Source organism: Pseudoliparis swirei, chromosome 16 (genome assembly GCF_029220125.1).
Source record: "Pseudoliparis swirei isolate HS2019 ecotype Mariana Trench chromosome 16, NWPU_hadal_v1, whole genome shotgun sequence".
NCBI lineage: Eukaryota > Metazoa > Chordata > Actinopteri > Perciformes > Liparidae > Pseudoliparis > Pseudoliparis swirei.
This window is the reverse complement of record NC_079403.1, coordinates 13670069-13682341: the sequence shown is the minus strand read 5'-3', so window position 1 is coordinate 13682341 and position 12273 is coordinate 13670069. Positions and strand designations below refer to the sequence as shown.

Genomic DNA, 12273 nt, shown 5'->3' with positions numbered 1-12273 from the left:
AAATAATAGTATTTTGGAAAAAGTAATTAAAAGTCATGGTATATTAAGTTGAAAAACTCAGATGCCAATCAAATCTTACTTACCACACTTACATGATTGCATTACCAGTATTGGGCAATTAAAAAGAGTGAGAGGTGTGGTAATGCTAGCTGTGATGTTGACAGATGTTAGCGCATGTGTTTCCTATTCCAACGTCTCTCAGCAAACACTTAGTTAAGAAGCATTTACTGAAACTCTAGCTAGTGCTTAATTGAAAGGATGCATTTGCAGGCATTTGAGTCCGCAATGAAGATGGTATTTATGGACCGATTATTTATAACCATATTCAGAACACACTAACTGCATTTCCCAACAGAGAAAAGTAGAGGAAGAGCCCTTGTAATTACTCGGACCGCAAAGCAAGGTGCAATAGTAATAGTTTGTGAATGCAGGTCAGTTTAGTCAGTACATGCAGCTAGTGTTATATTGTCTGTCCTCAGTATTGTCTTATGGGTGTATTTCCATCCATTCTCATCCGCTTATTCCGGGGTCGGGTCGCGGGGGCAGCAGATCCAGCAGGTTTTCCCAGACTTCCCTCTCGCCCGCAACATTTTCAAGCTCATTCTGGGGGATCCCGAGGCGTTCCCAGGCCAGCTGGGAGATGTAATCCCTCCAGCGTGTCCTGGGTCTCCTCCCAATTTAAAAAAAACAATGTTGTTTTTTTGGTTTTCTTTTTATTAAAAACACACTACATTTTGCACCACATCCCAATGTTATTATTTACAATACAGACATTTACAAGTTTTCAAATGCAACCACAATCCTATTGCTGGCTACTGGCTTCTCAAGCTCTACTGGGGCTATCAGAGTGCAACTGGTCTGCAGTGGTTTAAGAACCTTACAAGACAGTTTTACTTTCCATGTTCCCACCTTGAGTTTCTAAGCCCAGCCTAGAGCTGCGCTGTTCGCTGATGTACAAATAAAGAGCACATACACTATACTGACACCAAGTGTAGTCCTGTTAATGGTTTCAGTAAATATAACACACAGGTCACTTTATAAAAATTCCAGTTTCCATTCCACCTCATCAGTTTGACTGGTACAAAAATACAGTAGTCACAATAAATTAAAATCACTCCCTATTCCTTCTCAAGAAGGATATATTCTAAGCAGCTTCACTGGAAATACTGTTAATAGAGTTATCAAGTTACATTTCTTTAGTGGGTCATAAATCAGCACCCTTGGCAAAGGTATGATGCAGAGTTACATATTCAAGTGGCCTTAGTCATTTCATCAATCATTAATGTAAAAACAATGATATTGGAACAGGGAATGAGTGTCAGTGCAAACAGTCGTGTGCAAAAGTCTCAGACCTCAAGTGTTTGTTTTATATTAATACAAGGAAGACAACAATGGTTGAAAAGAAGAACTCAGTATTTCCTCTAATAATGTAAACTTGAAGTAATTATCTATGTCACAGAGTTATCACAGGTGAGAGAGGATGTTTTAAAGCATCTTTACTGGTAGGAGTATAATAGAGGGGGTTTCCGCAACTCAAAAACTATTTAATCAAGTGGCGTGAGACTTTTGCACACTACTTATATACTATATAGTGTGCTAAACAAATATCCTATTTTATACAAACAAACTCTGGCTTAATAGGCAAACGCTACATACAAAAATATCTATATAAATAAAAATATCAAATGTAGTGCATATTTGGTTTAACTAGAATGTGTGCATGCACACACAAACACAAACACGTATATTTAGGGGAAGTGCATCTTGGGCCTCCACAGATAGAGTCTTTGTGAGGTGAGAATGTGTGTGACCACACTGAGCAACATCAGGAAGATGGTCATCGACATCACGATCACATAATGACTAATGCTGAAAGAGACAGAGAAATAACTTGAATGTGTTCACGGGCAACTGTATGCATCACAGATGGCATAAAAGAGATGATAGTGACAGTGTGTGCACATGAGTCACATTATTTATAAGTAATTGATTAAGACCTAGAACCGTGTATTTCCAAGTTAACCTACCTTGTTCCAATATCCAACCAGCTGCCGTAGTCCTGCACTAGGAAGAAAAAGTGCTGAGGAGAGGGCGAGGGAGTTAGAGACGTGTGTACTGTACATTACAGGAGAAAGAACCTCCCAGTGCATCTTTCACCCAACATTCAACTTGCACCTTTCTCACACCTTACCAGAGCCATCAAGTCGGAGATGACCAGGACAATGAGGAACAAACTGGAAAGGTAGAATAGGAGGCAGAACAGAGGGAAGCATTATGGGCAAGAACTTTCATCCTAAAAACATACTTCACAGATAGCACAGGCAGTGGATTGCCATCCTCCTTACACTCACTCTAAAACACACACACACACACACACACACCTCAAGCTACAGAAAAAACCAACACACACATTTAGTTATTTGAGGTGACTCATGGTTTCAGCTCTCAGAAAACAGTATAGAGGAAGAGGAAATGCTTCTTTCTGTTGGCAAGTGTTTGAGAGGCAATGGTATTTGGAACCAAGAGCCGACGTGGCTTCTGTGTACTGGGTGTCCTGCATGTCCTGTATGTCAGCCCCCTCCCCCATCCCCCCCGAGCAGATCAGATCAATGACAAAGGTTTGTGACTGAACTGATCCGACAGCAGATGAGTTGATTATCGGTGACAAGTTACCTTCTCGATGAGAGCTGTGTTGCAACTTGGATGGTCTCAAATGTGCACATTACTATGATGAATGGAATGATAACCTAGAACAAAGAGAATATTTAGAATTGAGGTTGAAACATACTTAAGCATATTTCATATTTCCCAGACATATCTATATAGATATATATATATATATATATATATATATATATATATATATATATATATATATATATATATCTATATAGATATAGATATATATCTATAGATATATAGATATATATATAATCATAATCATCATATTCATCATAGTCGATCAGTCATAATATATTGTGACTGATGTGGTTATAATATCAAAGAAACCAATTTCTATGTTACCTTCCACATCATCAGCCCTCCCATGATGAAGGGGTTGAAGACGGTGAGGAAACAATAAACAGACGCTGGGTCAAAACTAGAAAGAAAAGGAGAAAGAATCGGAGGAAGTGAGTGCAGATTAAAAATAAAAAAACTCAGTTTACAGCGTACAAAATTGTTTTGGGAATACAGCTCAAGAAATGTATTTAAGGTACAGAATGACTATGTAGGAAATATCACATGAAGTACACAAGCATGCACGACACACGAGTTGTCTGTTGTCTGAACAACGCACACAACGTACAGAAAGTATGAGTCTGTTTTTTAACACATAATCACACATTTCCTTCCTTCCTGTATTCAAATAATGCATTGCTTATACCTAAAAATATCCTCACAAGTACCATGAACCCTACATACACCTCCCCCCCCCAACACAACTTCCTGTTATTTACCATACACAAATGACACATGAATAAAATAACGTACGTACCTGTTGATGGAAGCTATGTTTCCTGTGCCGAAGAAAGCTGTTATTATAAAAAATACCTGAAGAAAATGTATAGTCAAGGAAAGATTGCGCACTTCACACATCAAACAATTCAATCTTAACTTTTTAAAATGTTTATCAAATTGGATTTTTTAAATTTTTTTAAAGCGCTTGAGTTTAAAAGTCACTGTTGCAATACGGATACAAAAAAATAGGATCTCCTGATGTCATCCAACTTCAGTTGTCGGATCTTGGTGATGTCGATGTTTGCGGAGAAATCAATTGTGGCGAGCTGAAAGACAATACACACACAAAACCATGCCCACACACATGTGCATACAACCAGTCACACACATTCATAGGCACACACAAACATATAACGTCAGTCAGTACTGAGACCATATGTACATTGTATAGATTTTTGCCGGCTTACTTCACAGATTACACAATGTTATCATGAGTAGGGATGTCCTTGTTCCTTTGATTAAGAAAATGCCAATAAAGTGAGTGAACAATGTTTCCAGAATCCTTCAGATCAGACAAGTAGAAGCTCCAGAATGTATATTTGAATAAAATATAGGTGAACATATGTCTATACGAGATCAAACAGACTATTAAAGTACATGCCAACAGAACATGTGGTTGTCTGTGTTGTATACAGCCGATAACATGTGATGCTGCACTTCAACATTAGTATCGGAGCATACGCGTCGTGGTTTTACCTCTTGTCTGCTAGAGACACCCTGAGCAAGCATAGCTTCCTGTTCAATGTTGATCCACACAAACATCAACCAAGATAACACAGGAGGGAACAATGCCTCTGACCTGGGAGGGAGAAAGCACATGTTAGAAATTGTCTAATATTGTAACTTTGCTGCGAGTATGAAACTCTCCAAGTGCCGTGATTTGACGTGTTAGTGCAGCTGCAGGGAGTGTGTGTGGAGTTGCTCGTCTTACCCGGTGCTGAGCAGTAGGTATGTGGCCGTGAGAGAGAGGAATATGCTGAGGAGTCGGTGGAAGAGACGCGTCGAGCTCAACAATGGAACCAGCATAGAAGATGCTGAGGAAAAGACAAGAGACAGGAGATGTGCTGAGTCCTACAGCTTGAGGGGCATGTAATACTGCAGGGCACTTTTTTGTGTTTTCAAGATTATCTTTTGTTCTTTTCTCTTTATTGGTTTATTAATGGGGAGAGGGGACGAGATACAACGTTGGGGGGCGCGTTCAAATTGAACCTAGATCTAGTCTGGACTAAAACAGTTTGATTTGGATCGAATCACACTTTCAAAATGTAAAATAAATACAAACCAAACAGGAGTTTAATCTCACCATGACATTCTATGGTGTGCCTGCTCACTCACACCAACCTACCTAATGTGGTCCAGCTGATGATTTGATTAAAAAGTGGCAGGCCCTGTTTCTGCTGCAGGCTGGAGTGTGTGAGGGATGGAACGTATGCACACACTGCCACAAGGAGCATCTGGGTAGTACAGATTGACACATAATAGTTAATTTTTTTGAAAATGCAATGACACAAACACACACACAGCATGATATGTATTAAAGCTACCTGGGTGAAAAACTGTTGTCTGTCACTCAGGTGCAGTGTTGTCCTCCGTCTTGATGACCAGAGGTAACAGGCAGAAGTGAAGAGAGTGAGTAGACCTGCACAGGTACTGAGCAAACAAAGATAATATATGAAGTTATTAGACACGTTCCAGAGACATAACCTAATTTTAACGATGGCGAATAAAGATGCCGCTGTTATTTAGCAGTCAATTTGATTGCGAGTATCTGATTCCTCCATGTTCAATATCATATTCAGTTAGTCTTTTATGGATAGGCCTAATAAGCTTGTGAAAGTAGTTGTACGTCTAGTAGTTCTATGGCTCTGGATGAAAATTGTTAGCTTCCACATTTTGAAACAAGTATATTGATCAATATTGTAATATTGATTCCAACTAAATTTCACATCATGATATGATTTCTATCAAACAAATGTCACCCCTATGTGATGATGTTGAGGATTAAGTATGAAGATCAAACTTTTTTCTTCTTTTTTTCTTCCATGGAGCAGCATTCTGGTAAACTTTCTGATAAATGTTAGCAAATAGAGGAAGCACTCACACCAGATGTATATTAGGCTCTCTGCCCACAACCGGCATCAAGGGGAAAGCAGCCAAACACAGACAGCCCAGACACCAGCTCAACGAACGGGACTACACAGGAAGAGAAACAAATAGGTCATATAGTTAGAAACTGCATGTGAGCTCATACATTATTAAACTATCTACTATAATTATCTGGCAGTAAACTGATGATAAATAAGTGCAAAATACACGTTAGATGTCTTGATAAAACAGTTATTTATCCATTTGGTAGGGAATAAAATCAATTATTCTGGAAGCAGGAAATGTTGCTACTGGGTTCACGCTCCATTTCTAAGAAGCTGAACTAAACAGAACACATCCTTTTCTATACCTGTTCAGGTGTGAAATTAGTCAAATGCTTTTTGTATGTGTTTAGTATTGTGACTGCTGGAGTGGGGATCTAGAACAGTGGTTCTCAAACTTCTTTCAGTGATGTACCCTTGATGAACTTGTGCCTCACTGAGGATCTTTGTCAGATTTGGTGGCAGAGAGGCGACTGCTGTGATCAAACTCTTCTCCAGGCACAGTCTGTTTCTTTGCTTTGTTTTGATCACAGTCATTGCATAGAAGGAGGATTTTTTAATGGATACTTATTTGACATACATTTGTCAAAAAGCTCACGTACCCCCTGGAGTGTCTTCACGTACCCCGAGATCTAGAACATAGTTACCTTGGCCTTGTCAAAAAGTCCCCACAGGAAGGGCCAGACGGAGAGGACCACCAGGCCCACAGTGAGCATGGCGCGATGGAAGAAACTCACCACCTGGGGGCAGAAAAGTTAAACTGTGTGTCCCCGTTACAGAGAAACTTCTACTGCGCACAATGAGCCCAACGGATTGTGAACAATTTGTTGTAAGACTTGTATGTGGTGGTCAACTCGAGGCTTATTAATAACCCAGCAGCAGAGTGCTGTAGCAGAATTAGGACTGACTGTACACTCAATTACATCAACGGTTCCTACCAGCAGCTCGATCCCAAACGACACCAGCACAAAATAGCCAAAACATTTCCACAGCGGCAGAGAGGGGGCCGAACGAATTAAATCTGTCAGAGTTCCGGACCTAAAATGGATCAGTATTCAGATTATTTTTTCTGTGGTAAAAGGGAGAGAAGAAAGAAAACTGCACGGACAATCCTTTCATCCATATACAGAAGAGAACCATGAATGGATACAACACCACTTCAATGGATCAAATTAACATCTCACTGAAGCTGTGCCAGACATGCACCGTGTGTGTGTGTGTGTGTGTGTGTGTGAGAGAGGTAAATTACATTCAATGAAAAGCTGCTATATTTGTGGATTGCTGAGATCTCCATTGATGCGTCTTATGATTTGTGATTTGCTGACATCCAGTGTCTAAGTGTGGTGGAGCATGCTTCACCACTCTCAGAGAACAGCATGCATGGACTTTACACATTTTTATTATTAGATTTTAATGTACTTGTGCAGATGTGTTTTTTCTATTATACATTTTCTCGAATGTGTACGTTACTCACTCTTTAAGGACAGAGTACCATAAAGGGACCGGCAGCAGGCAGTAAACGTAGTAGGTAACGGGGCTCCTTTGGATAAGCAGGAACCCAGTGATCACCACCGTCACACACACACACAGCCTCACCAAGGCATGGCTGGGATTCTGCACACATCCAAAGGAGCAACACCAGGAATGTCATTTCACGAGACATTTACGTTTAAAAAACTTGTCGTGGTGAAAGGAATCTTCAGAGGCAAAGAGAGAGGGATTGTAGCATATGCTCTGACCTGTTTGAGGAGACCGGGGCGTCTGTTGAGGTTGGCATGAGTCTTCAGTATGACTAGGACTACATATGAGGTCCAGCCTACAAATCCCAGCACAACACTGCAACCCAGGAAGAACCTATCATAAGTGTGGTAGTAGAGGAGGCCCTCCAGAGCGTGAGCTATCAGAGACCGGCACAGCGAAATCTGACAGGAGACAGATGAGAAATAAACGGGAGAACTTAATCACACATACCCTGAAGAAGATACATCAGCAAGGTGTGTAAAGTAATAAAAAATAAACTCTAGATGACCAAAATCGCAATAGATTAGTTGTTGTAGACAGCATTTACCACACTTTCTACTACATCAGCAGCTGAGTATTATGCAACAACAGTGGTCACTATATAGTCCTTGAAAGCACTATAAGTGCTAAATGTTGTTCACCTGAACACTGTGTTACACCACCAGCTACATGTATTAAAGTAGTTCACTTTGATGCACTTGTGCAACTGTTACATTACCTACAAGCTGCATACTGTACTTTCCAAATACTCACAGCATCGTCATACTTCTCCAGCTGCATCAGGATTCTAGCCTTGCGGATGAATTCGGATTGTTTCGAGTCAGTGAGAAGTCTAGACAACAGTGAGACAAAGCAATAAAGAGCAAGTGGAAATATTGCCAAACCTTTCACACTGTTACATGACATTCATTTTAAAAACGCTGAAACAAAAATGCTTAATACACTTTGAAGGAAAGAAGTAATGTTATTAATTCACAAATTCGTAGCGATTACACGTCATTAACTCACGAATTGTACTTACTGATATGGGGTGAAGAGAAAAGACAAAGTTGTCTCCTTTTTCTGGGTCATTTTTATCTACAAAAAAAAAATCAAATATATAATACTAAATAGTAATATCTAGTATAACAATATAGTAGTACTCATCTAACTGATAATATTAATAAGATTTATTGTTATTTGCATAGCGATTTAAGTTCAACAGTTTTTCTTTCACATGTTTTCTTGCCCTCTGTAACATACTAATGTTCCATGCGTCAGTAATAGAAGAGCTGGATGCTTTCATACCTTGTACTGCTCTAGTACTTGAATAGCATTAGTGTAGATGCTTTCCGCCTTGAAGTGGTCACTGTTGTTAAGGTAGAGAAGAGGTAACACACCCTGAAGAGACACAAACACATGTAAAAAAATTAAGGTGAAGATGTGTGGAGACTTTATTTCAGTTACATCACTGACTAGCACAAGTACTGGAGTGTACTTTCAAAATCAATGTACGACAACTTTAATGATTCTGTGAGAACTTACATACAACTTTCTATGATAACAATCACAAAACAATTTCCCTTGTACTTAGGTTATCTCCTGACTTACAACTGAATTAACAGGAAACGGGACACCAATGAGAGAAGCCATGAGGGGAGCGATGTCTGCCTGCAGAAAACAACACAAAAATAGATATATAATTCACAACCTGTTGTGTGTTTTGTATTACCTCTTAATATACAAGACATTTTATATGACATTTGATGCATCTTATCAGAAAGGGTCCATGGGTTGAACCTGATTGACGTCAACTCTACGAAGATGCTCCAGTTTCCAATCTGAGAAAAACAGTAGGCATCAAAACCAGGTCAACAATATAAATAAAACATATATTGTAGACACTTAACAACATTGTTGTTTTGTTATTGCAAGAAAATACAAAATACCACCCTGCCTGAAAATAATCAGAATTGTATTTAGTGGGTTTAGGAGAACCCGGTTCCTGAATGTAAGTTACAAAATCTGTATCACATGAGTTTTGCACCTTGTAGGAAGCCATCCTCGTATGGTTGGGCTTCGGTGACTTTGTGGGCGTAGTTAACTCCGGCTCCCCACGCCACTAAAGGGGTGAGTGTCTCAGAAGGATGACCTGCACCGTGTGAACCTAGAGACACATGCACACACATCGACAGATGATCTCAGAGACCTGATTATTTTTCATTGTACACAGTAAAAAGGCACACACACACATAAACAAGAGTCTTACCCCAGTTTGTCATTCCATGATCAGAGGTGAACACATACGCCGTTCTTCCATCATGACCGAAGAAGTCTTCAACCATAGACACCAGTTCAGCTACACCCGTGTCTACGAGGCCAATATTCTCGAGGTACTCCCTAGACAAAAGACAAATAAAAGATAAAGATACCACATCTTAAATGAATGCTACTTTGTTCTTTCATTTTCATGTCATGCAGAGTGAAATCAAAACAACAATAAATCGTATAATCGTGTCTCTTACTGTGACATTGGTCGGTGTGCGTGTCCGTTTGTGTCGATGCCCAGCAGATGCAAGAAGAAGACGTTCTCATCCTCGAGCAGATTGGCCATCAGGCTGGAGTTAGACTTTGCTGACTGAAAGAATGACTAGAACAGAAAGAAAAATGAAAAATAAACATAGATAGATTTATTCAAGATGACAATGTGTAATCCTCACAAACACTTTTTTCCAATAAAGTGTATTGCAGCCTTGCTACAATCAATTGTCATGACCCAACGCAGCATCGCATTTTGCAACATGAAAATGCATTTTGTGTCCACCAATAACATAAGCACTTTGCTGTGTTAAGTGACCATGAATATACAACTGAAAAAAATTGTTTTACAGAAGCAAATGATCTAAAAACCTAGTTACCTATTTAGTCGTAATTATCAACAGATTTATCACACATGCATCATTACAGTTAGTAATTCCACGACCATACTTTGACTTGCGTGAACACCCAGGTGTCCAGCCTGGAGGCATCTGTGGAGGCAAAGTCCTCCTCCTCTGCTGGGTATGTGTGAGCATACACATGGTCTCCACTGGCACCTGGAAAAACCACAGCACAAAATTAGCTTCATTAAAAATTATTGAAAACTTATTCAAAACATGTAAGCAGTAATGATGAGAAATAAAAAAGATGAGTTGCTAAATTTAAATTTCAGATTATGAATACGGTCTAAATCCGTGACCTTTTGCTTTTATCACAGTTCGGTTGGTGGTCCTTATTGTGTGCATGTGTGTTTACCTTTAGCAAACATTGGCAGAATATCAGGGCTGCCCCAGCACCAGGTGTTACGGGTCTCATTAAACACAGAGTCAAACTCTACAGGATTCTCCTTCCATCCTAAAGACACAAACACACAAAACACACACACACACACACACACACACACAGTTCAATGACCTTGCCGTCACAAACCGACACAACAGTAGTAGTCACCCATACAGACACTTCTACAGGTATACGAGTGTCAAAAGCTCCAAGTATTTATTCTTTCACGCAGCCTTTTCTGTATCAACATACACACCTACCTTTAGCAATAGCACTAACATCCTCATAGAAGCCAGCGATAAGAGCAACATGACCGGGACGGGACTCAGTGGGCACGCGTGTGTGCGACACACCCCAGGTACCCTTCTCCTCAATCACACTCCTAATATTGGGAAACACACACAGAAGTGCACATACTAACAGCAGTTAGAAGGAACATAAAAGACCAATAATTACACACAATAAAACAACTCATTGCAGATATATACACACTGTGTCCTGTTCTGGACTAATTAATACACACACAAACGCACCGCATTGAAGCTCACTGCTCTGTTTTAGTTTACAAACCTCAAGTACGGGGCCCTGGACGAGCCATTCGGGAGGAGTGTGAAGAGACTGTCTGCTCGGAGACCATCGGCCACCAATAACACCAGCCTGGATGCAGGGGGTGCCAGGGGCGTGGTCTGGGGTGTCATGCCGTGGACCAGGGGAGAGGTGAAGTAGATGTCAAAGATAGAGAGGAAGAAGATCACATGGACTGTTAGTCCAACCAGGAGGAAGGTGAGCATTCTCATTTTCCCTAGCACCGAGTTGAATCTGCAGAGAAGCCAAGAGGAGTGGGAAGAAGATGAAAGGAAAAGACAAATATGGACAAAGAAATACATATTATATTAGCATTTATGATTAAAAGGTTAGTTCACGTGGAGGAGGTATTAGAAAGGTGCACTATTATATAGACGGGTTAAGCCATAGTTGGTGCCACATTTTTTATATATATAAAGACTGCTTAATGGTAAGGGTAATCATTTGTCACCATCTACTGTTAGCCAATGAGCAGAATTATGACTAATAGTTAGTTCATTATAATAGTAAGTCGCCCACTGGGCCAGCAGCCATTACAACTTTGTGTTGTCGCTTTTGTTGTTGTTTTTACCAGAGTGACTTTAAAAAAAACACTTACATCTTTGGCCACCTGTAACTTATGTAACGTCACTGGAATCTGCCCGCAAAGACGAGGGACGCTGGCTCGTTAATGAATGAATAGGAGATCAGAACTATCTAAGTAACTACAGCCCATTCACCGGATTTAGTTTCCATTGTATCTTTCGTAGATGTCTGGAGAACGCGACGGACGTGTTGTGCGAAACAAGATCAACGTAATCTTTAAATGCGTCTCACTAGAAAACCAACCGTCCTTATTTCTAAGAAGATTAGTGCAGGGATTGCAGACACCATGGGCATTCACTTCCTTGTTGTGACCATGACGTTTTACGCTGACGTGTGTGCGTCGGAGCTTCTTCTTCTTCTCTTTCGATATTTTGCAGCTGAACTGTGGGTAATGTAGTGAAATACTTTTTCTAGCGAGCTTTCTACGGATGTTTTCAAAACGTTTTTGTTTCAAAAGATTTCGTTGAGTTTATTTATTAAAATAAATGTTTTACAATGCAATTTCACTTTAAAATGTTATTGTCACAGCTTGTGGTTATTTGATGACACAGTAGCGAGCACAGGCTATCTTCCAGCTGTCAAATGTGCCCTGCCCAGTTCTCCTTTCTGTCTCGCC

The 12273-nt window shown here is 40.0% G+C and overlaps 1 protein-coding gene across 2 annotated transcripts; it reads right to left on the bottom strand.

The window, feature by feature from the left end:
• Window positions 1–693: 693 nt before the first annotated feature.
• pign (phosphatidylinositol glycan anchor biosynthesis, class N) lies at window positions 694–11925 on the bottom strand. Of its 2 annotated transcripts, none has more exons than XM_056434509.1 (29): window positions 11671–11925; window positions 11058–11306; window positions 10748–10869; window positions 10461–10559; window positions 10155–10261; window positions 9692–9816; window positions 9436–9566; window positions 9214–9333; window positions 8967–9007; window positions 8778–8837; window positions 8475–8567; window positions 8209–8264; window positions 7941–8019; window positions 7406–7588; window positions 7141–7280; window positions 6605–6704; window positions 6314–6406; window positions 5621–5712; window positions 5064–5169; window positions 4865–4973; window positions 4451–4553; window positions 4216–4318; window positions 3699–3785; window positions 3497–3552; window positions 3025–3100; window positions 2674–2747; window positions 2192–2234; window positions 2028–2080; window positions 694–1869 (listed from the first exon to the last, which is right to left on the bottom strand). In XM_056434509.1, exons 2-29 carry the CDS (start codon window positions 11282–11284, stop codon window positions 1749–1751), a joined length of 2799 nt encoding a protein of 932 aa, XP_056290484.1. In that variant the 5' UTR covers window positions 11285–11306; window positions 11671–11925; the 3' UTR covers window positions 694–1748. The 2 variants fall into 2 exon arrangements, with proteins under 2 accessions (XP_056290484.1, XP_056290485.1); XM_056434510.1 differs by having other exon boundaries at window positions 11792–11925.
• Window positions 11926–12273: the final 348 nt, after the last annotated feature.

Bases quoted from the DNA above. Each gene is read 5' to 3' on its own strand.
- pign (XM_056434509.1), bottom strand. From the start codon at position 11,284: ATGAGAATGCTCACCTTCCTCCTGGTTGGACTAACAGTCCATGTGATC. The intron at 9,334-9,435 runs GTAAGACTCTTG...ATGTGTCTCTAG, and splicing joins TCATGGAATGACAAACTGGG to GTTCACACGGTGCAGGTCAT. The intron at 1,870-2,027 runs GTAGGTTAACTT...TGTCTCTTTCAG, and splicing joins TGGTTGGATATTGGAACAAG to CATTAGTCATTATGTGATCG.